This window comes from Electrophorus electricus, chromosome 16 (genome assembly GCF_013358815.1).
Source record: "Electrophorus electricus isolate fEleEle1 chromosome 16, fEleEle1.pri, whole genome shotgun sequence".
NCBI lineage: Eukaryota > Metazoa > Chordata > Actinopteri > Gymnotiformes > Gymnotidae > Electrophorus > Electrophorus electricus.
This window is the reverse complement of record NC_049550.1, coordinates 15,705,076-15,720,669: the sequence shown is the minus strand read 5'-3', so window position 1 is coordinate 15,720,669 and position 15,594 is coordinate 15,705,076. Positions and strand designations below refer to the sequence as shown.

Here is a 15,594-nt window from a genome sequence, read left to right as displayed (position 1 = left end):
ACTGTGTCTGTCCTGGTGGAACGGAGCATCCTGGTATGTGCAAAAGTGTTTAGCGCGATAAGGAGCAGGAAACGGGTAAACAGGATGACAGGACATCCCTTCCGGGAATTGAAGTTTAGATATAAGGAACAGAATCAGTCTACCCCTTTAGAGCTTTCGCTTTAGAGCATTTGCTCTCACACAGCTGTTTTTGTATGTATTATTTTCTTTATTAAATTACTCTTTTAATCACATCTGACTTGCTATTTATTCAAAGTTCCACCACAACAGCCACCCGACAGTTGTTTACCATAATTACGTTACATCTCACACCGAAATTATAATGCCTTTTTTCTCTCTAGGAATGAATGATATCCATTTGCAAGTCTTCTGCTGTGTGTGTCCACTTTCCCATACAGTTCAAATTTAACTCCACAAACACATCAGGAGATGCCATCATGAGGACTATGTCAGATTGCTGAAATCAGGAGAAATTAAATATGAGAATCTGGCACCTAAAAAAGCTTCAATACTCCACAAACGTCCGCTGTTACTGTCCACACCAACACACCTCACAGACAATCGCAGAAAGTCTCGGAAAAGAAGAGTGTGGAAAGAGTTTTAGTAGATGGGATGATCTCCAGATCTCCACTTGCTGCATGTGAAGATTGAGGGTCTCAGTGGCCTGAACTACAGCAATAACACTGTACTGTTTCATGACATGTCGTGTGTGTGTGCGCGCATTTGTTGAAAAAGGAGAGAACAGTGCAGTAAAACAGGAAGAGAATTTTAATACACTAAAATTAACATCATTAAATACACCACAGACAGTTCACAAGTTTAAAACCTCAAAGCTGTTTCTTCTAAGTTTATTTTCCTCTGTTCCCACAGTGCTGATGAGACTTGGTACAGTGAGGTAAGAAGAGCTCTTTATTAACTGACATTTGTTTGTTAAATTTTCCTGTAGTCTTTTAGTACATAGTGAAAAGTCAAGAAAACATTACCACTCTTCATGAACTCTCATCCACATATAGTTGTAAAGGACTTAGAGTTGGTTTTGGATTTCACTGGTGTTATGTTTGTGTGGTGTGTTTGTGTTCCTGATGGAGAGAGTGTGTGAGTGAAAGGAATGAAAACACAAGCAAAAAATGTGTCAAGACAAAAAATGTGTCAAAAATGTGTGAGGGAAAAACGAATGTGAGAAGAGTGTGTGAGTGAGTGACAGAGAGGAGTCTTAATTAGGACAATCCAGGAGTTATTATGATAGACCAATTTCAGGGAACCAGCAGTCAGACCCATCTGTGAATTAGTAATGAAAAATCTACATTAGGAACAAAGAAAAAGAAACCAGGAACAAGAAAATAATGTGATGACAAAGAAAGACTTACAAAGGGCTAACAAGAAATTGGTGTGGAACATCACTGCTCCCTCTGTATAGAACACTCAACCAATGATGAACACCCTGTGTTAGCCAGACTATGCTTTGAAACACCAGCCACTCTTACTCCAGCTACTATATATTTACACACACACACACACACACACACACACACACACACAATATATATTATATATATATATATATATATATATATATATATATATATATATATATATATATATATATATATATATATATAGATAGATAGATAGATAGATAGATAGATAGATAGAGAAAGCGAGAGAGAGAGGCCTCTGACAGAGTATTTTCACTGATTCTAGCCTTGAACGCTTCTGAAATGAGATTGATGGTTTTATTCCTGTTGGTGCCACACCCCCCAGCATTGGTGTCTCTTCCACAAGAGCCCCAATCAACACTGGGACAACCTTTTTGTTAACACACACAGATTTGAAGTTGTTCAGATTATATGTCTTGCATATGTTTCTATACATGGTCTCTGCCACTTGGTCAGGTCTCTTAATATTTGCTTTCCCTGCAGGAATCTTGTATTAGTGTTACTTTCAGTGGCTCCTTTGTACAGTCTGCATCTTGTGTGGTGTAATGCCACCTGTTACAATTAACCTAGTGCTTAGTTCTTGTATTTTTACTACCATGATCAGTGACACAGTACTGTCCTTCAGTCCTACCTTTTCCAGACATTGGTCAGATTGTCTTGTCAGCCACTTCTGCTACCTGTCAGTGTTGAATTCCATGTAGGTAATCCTGCCATGACAGCGCCACTGTTTTCACGGTAACTATGTCCCCCTTCTGACTGGGACATGCCCTCATCAGCCCATCAATCGGGGCCAGTGTTAGGATGTAATCATGGATATTTCGTGTCACATCCTGAACAGTGGTGTTGAGCCTTCTGTCTGGTGTACAGTCTTTGTTTGTTAGCTCTTGGGTGATAATGAAGAAGATTTTGGTGAGTGGTTTGGTAGACTATAGAGTTTTCTCTTCCTTCTCTTTCAAGTTCCTTGTCTAGTCAGATTGTCCTACAGTGATATGACCTCTGGTGCTTAGAGTCCTGGGTCAAGCCAACTCCTCCATTATAGTGCTGCAACACTTCATGGAAAATAATCTGTAATAATTCTATTACACTGAGTGTGGTTTAGCTATTTACTATCAAGGTGTTTCATCACCTTTAGGTTTTGAGATTTAGAATTTATATTAGGAATGAAGAGTTCTTCTGGAATTCAACACATAGTGCTTGTATGATCCAACATTATTTTCCAAACCCTTTGTGAACTTTTGAGCAAAATAGTGAGGCATGAGTGAAAGGTAACTAATAGACAAAACAGGAGTTAACTGAGGGGAACATGTTACATAAAGCAAAAAGATTTCAAAAGGGAAAAAGGATTAAGTAGTCCTTGTGACTTGCTAGATTTTTAATTAGAATAGAGAATAGTCAGTGTGAAACATTGGAGATGCCTGTGGGCACACGCATTTTAAAGCTCATTTTTGAACGATTTGTACTTGTTAATTTTAACACTATGCATCTGAAATTGTACACATAGCACAATGATCATTCAGAATTCAAATTGAAGTAGACAATTGGGAGAAGACATCCATTCACATCTAAGCTTATTTGTCCATCATTTAGTTACATTTGAGCTCATCTAATACAGAAGAACATGTTAAAAAAAAACATAAAACGCCATTGATTTTTTTGGTGTATAATGTGTCTATTGATGCTGGAGATTCAGTTTCACTCACTCTACATTTCCTGATTCACCAGGGTCTTGCGTAATAAACTGAAGTTGAGCACATACATGAAATGACTAAATAGCTACATAATGTTTTACAGTAAGTGTCCTAGACTTCTCCTTAGTGTCCCAAAACCTCTCTAAATGCACACAAAGTCATCAATCACTATACATCAAGTCTGCATGTTTCTTTTTTGCTAAAACATCACATTAAGTTACTTTAGTAAGTTCCACAGCAATATGAGCTACATAGCATCATTGTTGGCATCATTGCTAATACTGTAAATGCTGTAATACTGTAAAGCAATGGTATACTTTCTCATTTATACTTACAATTTGTAGCAGGATTACGATTTTTTCAAGCAGTGAATGGTAACATCCAGTGATTTGCTATGAAAACATCGAAGCTAGTTCATGCTAGCAGCACGCAAACAACTCCACATAAACTTCAGCTAAAATAAGCATCTTCGTTTCCATGATGTCCAAAACTATTGGCGATCAAATCATTCTTATGGTTGTACGAGTTTCGCCAAACAGCCTCAAACCCATGCCCTATGCTATCTGCTAACAACACTGAAGCACTGACAGTACACAGTGCGCAGACCTTTAAACATTAAACGGATGACTAAATAAGGCAAGCGAGGGGTCTACGTTTTCGTCTAAGCGTCCTCTATTTGATAAAACAACTGCCAATCACACCGCTTGCCCTGGAAACATTTGGTGAGAATTGCTGTCACTCCAAAACAATGGCGCTGCAATGGCCAATAGAAATCAATATAAAATGGAAAAGGGGGGGGGGTCTAATGCTCTATTCATGAATACTTTTACGTCAGTAACGTGCAGTTAGAGTTAAACAAAGGCTGCGTAGTTTGGGTTTGCTTACGAAGGAACTGAACGCGTGTTTTTACGCAAAGAAGTGAGCACGGAATTAAAGAACTTTACTAACACTCTGTATACCATTTAACCATCTAAACATCTCACACAGTTGTTTTGATGGTAATTTAACTTTCTATGACAAAAGAACTTATCTTAAAGCGGAAGAATGTTTTAAAAGGCCACATTGTGGAAATTTACCCGAGCGTGGGATTTGTGGCGATCTGATGCATGTAGACGGCTGCAAATCGGTAAGCAGGTACTTGTATTAGTCCTAAGAAATGTTATGTTGATCAATGTACTGTACTTTAAGAATATTCGATGTTATCAATCATTTATTTGAGTATGCCAGTTTGGGCTTGCTAGGGAGCGTTAGCGCATAAGGGGCTTAAATAAAGAGAGTGAAACAATATATGTAATATGTGTGATGATCAGTAAGTGGGTGATTGGAAACGTGATTGGGTGCTACGATTGGTTGAAGAACAGGTGAGTGACGGACTGGAGGTGTCTGATTGGCTGGGTGACAAAGAGTGTGTGTGTGTGTGTGTGTGTGTGTGTGTGTGTGTGTGTGTGCGTGTGCGTGTGTGTGTGTGTGTGTGTGTGTGCGTGTGTGTGTTTGGCTGGCTGGGTGTCAACATTCTTCATCTTTTGTGTGGGATGAGAATAGACCTCCTAGAACAGACCTGAACAACAAGCTCTCACTACATACAGTTTGGCCACTTCAGTCTTCTACACTGCTTAGGACATAACAAAACTGTTATTAATACAATGTGTACTTGATTTATAACTGTGTAAATACATTTGTATGTAATACTGAGATGAGGTGTTAAAATAGTTGAAGTTGTTTTTATTTTGTTAAACTTGGTAGAATTATTTTGTGTTTTTATTCTTATCTCATCTGCTTTCACCTTTTTCATTTACAGTCTGGACAAGGATTCCTCTAAATCCTTTTGTGATTCGATCCAGAATAAATAGCCCTCAAGGAATAAAACTGAATTGAAATGAGATGACAAGAGCCAAACCTCCTCAGTAATACAGATGTGTCATCAGATCAGTCTGACTGATATTTGAAACAGTGTAAACAGAAGCAGAAATGTGATGAACTCAGCTGTGTTGTGTGCTGTTGTGTGTCTGTGCAGGTTTGTTTAATGATGTCACTCAGAACTCCTCTTCTAACTCTCACTCTCATCACTCTGTTCATGTCTCTGGGTAAGACTGCAGTCTTCATCAAAATGTTATTTTTCTTTGTAAAATTTCCAAAACTGTTGAAACCTGCACAAATTCTGATATCAGAAAATTCTGATATCTAGTATAAAGATTTTCTGACACCGTGTTCCCATTTAATGAAGTTAATTTACATTGGTTACCAAAGCCCCCACATCCCCCTCACCACTGCTACAGAGCTTGCTGAGTGCTTTGTGGTTTTTGTCAAGTTTAGGGCAGCCTTAGATTAAGAGAACACTGTGGTAAGATTAAAATTCACAACCCCACTATAACTACAATGTGCAGATATATTTTTGTTTGTTTTTCTCTTTATTCAACCTCATATATTATGTGACTGAGCGTTAAATTGTTCAGAGTCACTAGTGTCCACTTCTCCCCAAGCTCCTCCCCCACCCTGCTACAAGCTTTTCTCACTTTGTGGTTTAACTCAGAATCAGCTCAGAGTTCTGCAGAAGCTGCTGGAGTTAGAGAGGAGAGAAGTGAAGCTGTAAGAGAACTCCCACTCTCTTATGGTTGCCCAGACTCTTCTAATGACCTCTTGCATGCATTATATGTTTTAGGGGTTTTTGGAACAAAATGGAGTGTGAAGTACAACCCAACTAAAATATGTGTTTTAAAGGGGTCCACAATGTTTATCAATGGCAGTTACGCATACCCAGCAGGGCTGGAAGTCAAAGAGGAATTTTGGGTTAAAGAGCCTTTCGATAGAGAACAGGACACACCTGTATATTGCAAACCCACTAAGGACTCAGGCACAGTCCAGTGTTATGTCGATAAACAGCAAAAGTTCTCCCTCAAACTGATTAATGTAACGAAGGAGGATGACTATTACTTCAGAATTAAAACAAATGTAATCGAACAAAAATGGCTGGGAGATCCTGTTAAGATCAGTGTCACAGGTGGGTTAAATCTTTAATTTCCTATTTTCTAACTGTGATGCATAGTGTCCTTTACTCAGAGGAATTTGAGTCTTGAAGTTCATTAATGCCTATTTTTAACAATGATGCACATTCTCACTTCATGTAAAGGTGTTTGAGTTTAATTAAGCTGATTATTGACACTTGTTAAACTGATTAAGGGTTACTCTGATATATTAGTTGTACTATGCAATTTGTTTCTCTCTTATTTTTTAACAAATTCAAGACAGTTTCATGACAGCAGAATTATTTTCTTAATTGCTTGAAGTTTTCTGGATGATTTAAAGGCTGTCTAATTGTGATGGACTTCCATTTGTTTGGTTTGAGGATTATCTCATTGTCTTAGAGCTCCTTGTGAACACTTTTCTTGAAGTAATAGAGAGAGAAGCAGCAATTCTGACGTGTACAACCACCTGCAGTCTGACTGACAGTCCAACATTCATCTGGTACAAAAATGGACGTCCTTTATCGTCCAATACAAACCCACTCCACCTGCGGCCAGTCAGCAGTGAGGATGCAGGCAGTTATATGTGTGCTGTAAGAGGATATGAACATCTCCCCTCTCCTGCTCAAACTCTCACTGTCAGATGTGAGTTTACAATGTTGGTTTCATTTTATGATTATCTGATTATTGCTAAGTTCATTTCATTGCCAAGTTCAGTTCATTTCTCAGTTAAAATGCAAAAAATACAATGAATTAGTAAAGTCTTATTAGAATTATATATATATATATATATATATATATATATATATATATATATATATATATATATATATATATATATATATATATATATATATATTCTTTACTTTGAGTACATGAGACATTTCATTACTATAAAATGCATTCTCCACATGGTGTTATTGCCTGATTTAAGGTGAAGACATTAGTAATGGTGGGACAACTATACAACATCTCCAGAATCAGCTCTTAGAACAGTAGAGGATACAAGTCCATTAATGAACCTGGATATATGCCTGGTTGATGCAGATCATGCCTGTAGTCTCCTTGCTCCTCCTTTCAGACAGAAGACGTCATATTCATTTCTTCACATTCTCTCATTTTGTGGGTGTTAGATCCTCCAAAGAATGTCTTGGTGTCCATCAGGCCCTCTAGTGAAATAGTGGGGGACAGTTCAGTGACTCTGACCTGCAGCAGTGATGCCAACCCACCTGTGCAGAACTACGCCTGGTTTAAAGAAGGAGGAACCTCATCTGTAGGATCTGGACAGACATACAACATCACCATCAGCTCTAATAGCAGTGGCTGGTATTACTGTGTAGCTCAGAATGAACACGGGATGCTGAAATCAGCTTCCATAGATGCCACTTTAAAGGGTGAGACAGACAGACAGTTATGCATTTGCTATTCACATTATGATTATTCACACTATATTATGTGTATGAACAATAGTGTGCATGTCTGTTTCTCTCAGCAGGTCACTTCTACATTTTGCCTATAGCTGTTGGAGTCAGCCTCTTTGGGATTGTATTTCCTCTCTCAATAGTTTTATTTATGAAGAGAGAAAGTTTAAGAAGGTAAAGTGAAAGATGTTAATATAAGTTACATGTATAAATGATAACTTTATAGTACCTCATTTCTGTTCCTTTCCAAAAGCACTTTATTAATATGGGAAATCTTGAAAATATGATAAATGCTAATAATAATATCATAAATGCAATATTATGAATACTAATGTCTATTCTCTGTTTTCTGTTTGGACGAACACTGACATTTGGGGTTTTTTGAGCTCAGAGGCAAGAGGCAAAAGAGAAATACAGATGAATCTGATTATGGGGTGAGCTATCACAGAAATCCAGATATATTTGTCAATAAGGAGTCTTAACCCTGCTAAAGAGTTCATAAAATTCATGTAATGACAAATCAGAGCCTTTTAATGACAGCGTCAGTCTTAGTTCTGTATCTTTAGCATTTGTTTATGTCAGAGTGAGAGCTCCATCTGAGATGCAGACTGTCAACAACAAAATAACATTAGTGGAAAAACTCCAATGGAACCTTAACCATAAAGCTATTCAGTGTTTATCATTAAACTGCACATCATTAACTCTGTGCTTCACAGAACGCCGGCCTCAACCCCTGTCATACCTGTGACACTTCCACATCCAGCTCTCCTGTGTATGAGAATACTGCAGTGAGTTCATCATATCAGTTACATCACAGTTATAGAACTCTAGTTATAGAACTCAGTTAGAACTCTAGAATCTTGATAGCACTCTAGAATCTTTTTTGAGATGGGATGTGTAAAGCTCTTGTCATTTTTACTGAATACTGGAGGAATACTACGATACACAGCTTTCTTACATTACCATAATTATATAGAATCCACAGGAATAGATTATTAAATTTAGATATGCCAAAACATGCATTGTTTTGTTGTGTTTTTTCAATTTGTTAAGCAATATGAAGATGTTTGTGTGTGTGTGTGCTTGTGTGTTTGTGTATGTGTGTGTGTGTGTGTGTGTGTGTGTGTGTGTGTGTGTCTGTGTGTATTTTGTTATTCCAAATGTCCTTGTGATCTGATATTCTTTCCTGTGTTTCCTTTTATAGGACTTAAGGAAACATTACTAAGAGAATCATCACTGAGAAATTAAACTTGCAGCTGTATCCCAATGCAGTCAAAAGAGTGAGAGATAGAGGGGAAGAGAGATGGATGATTACATGTAGACAAGAGTGTTCAGTTAATCAACAATAAAAAATGTAATCAACTGCAAAAAATGTTGCAGTCTTTCATTTTTTAATTTTTTTTTGTACTGATGGAAAATAACCTTGTTCTTATTCTGAAAATCGAATTAATTAATAAATCTAAATTAAAATCTAAATGTTTTGTTATTTGTTAATTCAATTTTTATCTAGTCCATTAATTTTAATCCAGTTAAAATATTTGAATGTGGTTTCCTCAAAAGCATCATGATGTTTATATCTTGTTCAGTACATGTACTCAGGGATTCTCACTCTAGCAATCTGAACTACAATGAAAATAGAACAAAATAATGTAAAGTGAGCTCGAACCCACGTCAGCTAGATGATGACACCGACAGCCTACTGGGTGAGCATCCACACTTTAATGGTGGGCCCTTGTGCAGAACAGTTAGATCGTGGAACAAGTAAACAAGAAAAGTAAATAACCAAAAGGTGAGGAGTGAACCTCAGCCATTTTGTTACGATGTGAACGAGCTCCTGCTAGACAGTTGTGGCCATAAAACAATCTGCGCGTATATTGCTCTTCAAAGGAATGGAGGACAACAACACTAGAGGGAAAGAAAAACTAAACACCATGCCGAGTGTGGGAAAAGGGAGAACCAAGGATGGCAGCCCCGATGCCCTGGGGAAAATCAAACTAAAACTTCCCAAACAAAACCAGAAAACAGGAACTGTAATGGCTAAGGGGAGGCTTAGGAGAGAGACAGATTTGAGGGGGAAAACTGCAGAAGGCAGGAGACATGTAAAAACACAGACACCCTCGCAGCACAGAAGTGAGGTGTCACACAAGGGCTCACAGACCTCAATACCCAGAACTTGGCTCAGAACTTTGGCAAAGACCCAGCACTGAGTGACTGGCTCACTGGGCTTATATAGACTTAGCCCAGCTCTTGGCCGTTAAGCCTGATTAGTGTTGTGCCTGACTCGAGACCTCCCACTGGTGGTTGGAAGGAGCCTCGGCCTGGCACCGACCCTTACAAATAAGGTTACAAAACAACAAAAACTCCATCATGTAGGGATTAGATCCACACTACCAGCACCTATAAGACTGACAAAAAATAATTCCTTTAAACTCTTTATCATGGACTTATTAGCTAATAGCTGTTGTTAAACATCATGGCACCAAAATATATGACAGCTTAATGAAAGCTTTACATTGTTTGATTATATAATATAAACTATTACTAAATGAATTTCACAGTTAAAATGTAAAACACGCAATGAAACACGAAAGAGTCACTAAATCTTCAACATGTATAGATGTTAGACCCTCGCTGGTACACAGGCAGCCCTTACAAACTACATCCACCAATCACTGCACACATTCACTTCCCCAATCCAAATCACCTGTTTACTTGAATAATCACCTAGACCTAGACCTCATTTATCTCCAGCCTATTTAGACCCCACAAGTTAAAGGCTCTGCTTAGTAAGTTACTTTGAAAATGTATTTTCTGTCTTTGGTTGCATTTGGGAATTAAACAATTATGCTCCTCACTTGCACCTTGCTCTTGTTTCATGATGTCACAATAGAATATCTTTAATTTGAGACATTTTATTATCAAATTCGTTCTTTACATGGTGTTATTTATGCCTGATTTAAGGTGAAAACAGTAATGGTAGCACAACCATACATCATCTCCATCTCCAAAATCGGTTCTTAGAACAGTGGATAATGCAAGTTCAAATACAAGTCAGTTAATTAACGTTTATATAGACACTACACAGCTGTAACTACATGGTTTTGTATCACTGGTTGATGTTTACCATAACTATAGTCTCCCTGTTCCTCCTTTCAGGCAGAATATGCTATATTCATTTCTTCACATTCTCTCCTTTTGTGGGTATTAGATCCTCCAAATAATGTCTTTTTATACATCTGTGAAATAGTGAAGTGACTCTGACTTGCAACAATGCCACCCCACCTGTGCAGAACTACACCAGATATAAAGAAGGAGGAACCTCACCTGTAGGATCTGGACAGAGTTACATCATCAACAGCTCCAGGATCTGGTTCTGCTGTGTGGTTCAGTATGAACATAGGATACTGAAATCAGCTTCAGCACATGCCATTTTAAAGGGTGACACACACAGGCAGTTATGTTTTAATTGTTGACATTCATTCATCAGTCGACATTCATTTACTCACATTCATTCATATTTACAAACTATAATTGCTATACTGTATATGTGTCTGTGTTTCTCACCAGGCCACTTCAACATATTGCCTATAGTTGTTGGAGTCGGCCTCTGTGGGATTGTAGTTCCTCTTAATAGTTTTAGTGAAGAAGCGGGAAAGTTTAAGAAGGTAAAATTAAGTGAAATGTATTATGTTAAATTACACTTTGTTACGATCTCGTCGAGGCTCCAGGCCATAATGGGAAGTGTGACCCAAATTAAAAAAAAAGTCTAAACAAGTCTGTAGTGGAAATGAAATCAGATTGCAACAGACCAAAGTAGTTCAATGATAGCCAATGTAGTGTACAGGAGACGGTCTGACACTAATATAACATCAGGAGTGACCCAGGCCAAAGTAACAAATAAATCCACACTAGAAAAAAAAAAGCCACTCACTAAACCTACACAAAAGAAAATACACACAAAACTACATTTACTCCCTAAGTGGAAAACCGATCAAACCACATCCCAAAACAAAATGGCAGTCACTCCCTACTTACCAGTGACCACTCAACAAAAGGAAAAAGTTGAATATATACAAATGTACAACTGCAGACTAACTATTAGAGAAGACAAGAGTAAAGTGAAAACTGGAAGCAAGGTCATACACCAGGTCAACTATCATGAACTCTCTCTCTCACACACACACACACACACACACACACACACACACACACTGTTTCTGTTTTGTATGTTAATTCTCTGCTTCACAGAATGTAAAAAGTGAATTTTTGAATTTATTAGATTATTATAAATAATGCTGCACCTAATCTATCAATAGGATCACTGAAGTAATAAGTACACTTTTCTACTCAAACAAAGTCTACCCACGAGCATCTTTCTGCTGAACCATCAGTGTGGACATGTGGGTTTCTTCAATCAGTTTTGTGTTCCACATTTGTAGTTCTCAGAAAACCTTGCGGTTTAATGAATACTGGAAATATACAGTACACAGCTTTCTTAGTATTAGGCTACTTTACATTGTCATAACTATACAGAATCTGCAGGAATAGATTATTATTAATTTTAGATAACACAAAAATGTGATTTTATTTTCATTTTGTTATGACATTTGAATGAGCGTGCATGTGTGTGTGTGTCCATTGTTATTCCAAATATCCTTGTATTCTGATATTTTTTCCTGTGTGTCCTTTTATAGGCCTTGAGGAAACACCACTAAGAGAATCATCCCTGAGAAATATCAAACTTGCAGCTATGGCCCAATTGTAACGTTTACTGCAGTAACGTTTACTAGGCCAGAAGCAAAATGCCAACGCAGGAGGCTTTTAATGAACAAAGGAAACAAAACATGAGAGGCTAACAAACAGAGACACGGGAAAACACTGAGACAAATTAACACACGAACTAAGCAAACAGCAAAACAATGACAAGGTCAGTGACAGTGACAACAACTAGAAACTTAACCGAACATGCCAAAATAACCGACAAACTGGAAGACAAAACAAAGCCAGGGCTTAAATAACCAAGACTTATAAACTAACCAGACACAGGCGAACATCATTACAGGTGGAGATACAGACCAGAGAGCGGAACATATTAAACCAAAACAAGCACTGGGAAAGAGGAACAGGTAAAAGGAATGACAGGCATGGAGAAAACGAAACTAAGGAACGGAACAACCAGGAAGTAAAGGAAAACAAAGACACGACAGGGAAATCATGTAAACAGGGATGCCAGAAGGGGGCCCATACGTGACACCAGTGCAGTCAAAAGAGTGAGAAATAGAGAGGGGAAGAATAAATTTAACATGTAGTTTCCTTCAGCAGAAAAGCTTTTCAGTGTTTTACATTAATGATTAATACTCAGAAAATGTTAAAATAAAAGCGTCCTTTGCATTTTTATTGCAAGGATGAAAAATAACCTTCTTATTACTTTGCTAATCCAAATAATTAAATGAACCTCATGCGAATAAAAAATAGTCACTACTATTTTAATACTATATTCATTCATTCATTCATTCACTCATCCCTTCATTCATTCATTCATTTAGTCCATTTATTTTAATGCAGTTTCCTCCAAAGCATCGTAATGAAATCTAAGGGCATTTTCTCAGTTTTTGAATATTTTATTAAAAAGCTGCAAACGAGTAGCTCTGCACACTCCTCTTTCTGTCATACACTAACATCCCTGTTTATGTGTGTAAGTCCATTCAGATTGGTTGGTCAGTCCTGACGTAACATAACGCTGTCAAAATTTAATTTAGTTCTAGAGTGGGAATCTCTGAGAACACGTCCTTTTGGGCGTAACTACATCTGAGTGTTTTACCTGGCACAGTGTATATACGATGTTAAGTATTTGGTTGGTCAGTTCTTAGTGAGGAATCTGGTTGCATCCAGATTGTGAACCTCAGGCACCTGAAGAGAGCGTCTGAGCAGCAGTGAGACACAGAGTCAGTTTGTAGTTAGATAGCATGTGTAATTTATAGACTACCTGTGTTTGACAAGAAGAGCAAGCACAGGGAAAAAAGAGGAAGAACAATAACAAAGGCAAATGTGGTCTTTGGCAAGCAAAGCAGGCATCAAATGAAGAAGTTACATGGTAGCAGAATATGTGGACTTAGGCCAGCATTATTTCTTATACTTGCAAGCATGCATAGAGAGAAAACAGATACATTTTATTCTTACTTTGCTGTCTTTTACTGTAGCAGAATAACAACAGAGAATAAAAAGGCAAAAAATTCCAGTCAAGGCCAGTTTATCTGGAGAAATTTCCTGGTCTGACCACACCTTTTACATGTGGCAAATATTCATTTCTCCTGGAAGTGATATGCAGATTATTTACAAAAATATGAAATGACCTTTGCCATTGGTTAAATCAGTTACATTTAGCTGACACTTTTATACAAAGTGACTTACAATTATGACTGAGTACAACTTGAGGGTTAAGGGATTTACTCAGGAGCCCCAGCAGTGTCAACCTGGCAGCGGTGGGGCTTAAACCAGCAACCTTCTGTTTACAAATGAAGTACCTGAACCACTGAGCTACCACTGTCCAATCATCCTTTGTTAGTAGTAATAACAAGCCAAGTTAATTAGAAACATGAGGTATTGAGTACACAGCTATCTAACAGGAGCCAGGAGCCAGTCCAAACAGGAGCCAGTCCAAATGCGCGTAGTTTACATCGAAGAACTCTGACATCCTCGTGTTGTTAAGTGAAATGACACTGATGGTGTGGTGACAGTGTGACTTTCCCAGGAACAGCAGAATGGGGGATGGAGTTCTAGCAGAAGGGTGACTCCATATGCAGATATGACCCATTTAACAACAGGTACATTGGGGTGTTTTTCCATCTGCTGGACAGGGAGAGGCACACCACACAGTACTGGTGCTGTGTCACATTTACAGCTATTTCCAGGGACAAGGCACACACGATGTTCCCTTTGCACCATAGGAGGCCCTTCAGTCTGAACATCAGCATAATAAGATTCACCATGGATTACCTGCATACAGACATACAACAAAACACACATAGAGACAATAGTACACCATAACTGGGGGCCTCTTTAATCTACTAGCATATATCAACTGAGGCTGAGCATCAGTTAGTACAGCTGTTTGGATTATCACAATAACAGTAGCAGATTGCGTGTAGTGAGCCTCAACGAATCTCCTAGGAAGCAAACATTCGATTAGCACTTTGCCATCTGGTGAGAATTTCAAGGAGTGCTGCAGTATAATCAGAGATAATTATGTGTAAATTACCAGCTAGCATGGGGCCTGGTTGGCCCTTTACCCACAACATGGGAAATGGTTTTCCCATCAAAACTTTGAAAGGAGACATTTTCATGACAGAGGGCAGTAGAGGATGTGAAACCTCCAGTCGATCATAGATATATACGCACAGATATTTGCAGAGCTGCTGAGTGACTCTTGATGTGAATGCTGGGCCCTTATCACTGTTGTTAGAATGCAGTATTCCATACATAGTTATTATATCTCTTGCCACAACTCTTACTATTGTTCTCACATTTTCCTTTGCACTCAGGAATACCTCAGGCCATTTAGAAAATTGATCAATCATCATAATAATCTTTTTCTGCTGAATCAGCTAGTAACGCTCTGCTTCGTTGCTTATGGCTGGGGTGTCATATCCTGTTACTTTGATAACTGCTAAATGACTGGGAAGCTTGCAGTCAGGCTGCAATGAGAGTGGAATGTGATATGATCTTTCCCTCTACTGCCCTAAACCGGTTCTGTGGCCAAATCCATCAGAAATCATGGGAGACACCACATGCATGTCGACTGTGTGTGTACATAGTGAGGGGCTTATCCTTGAACAGATGAATAACATGCATGAATAAGAGCAAACCACTGTGTTCCTCCAGTGTCCAAGCTGAATTCAGGAGAGAAAGCGTTTGATGCAGCATGAAGGCTGAAGAGCCCTGCAGAGAAGAGTGTTTAACAGTCAAACTACGAGTTCATGTCAAAATGTTTCATAGCCACTACACCTCTGAGCTGTCATGTTGTGTGGCTGCTGTGTTTAACACCTTGGTGATCTGATGACTAGTATTTTCTGAGCAGCAGCAGCAGCAA

The 15,594-nt window shown here is 38.3% G+C and overlaps 1 protein-coding gene across 1 annotated transcript in view; it reads left to right on the top strand.

The window, feature by feature from the left end:
• LOC113568983 (B-cell receptor CD22-like) overlaps positions 1-15,594 on the top strand; it is a gene marked incomplete at its 5' end in the record, with an annotated part of 140,556 nt that overhangs the window by 95,130 nt on the left and 29,832 nt on the right. The window contains one exon of the mRNA XM_035534544.1: positions 7,218-7,403. Coding sequence (XP_035390437.1) covers positions 7,218-7,403 — 186 coding nt within the window. The remainder of the gene's footprint in view (positions 1-7,217; positions 7,404-15,594) is intronic.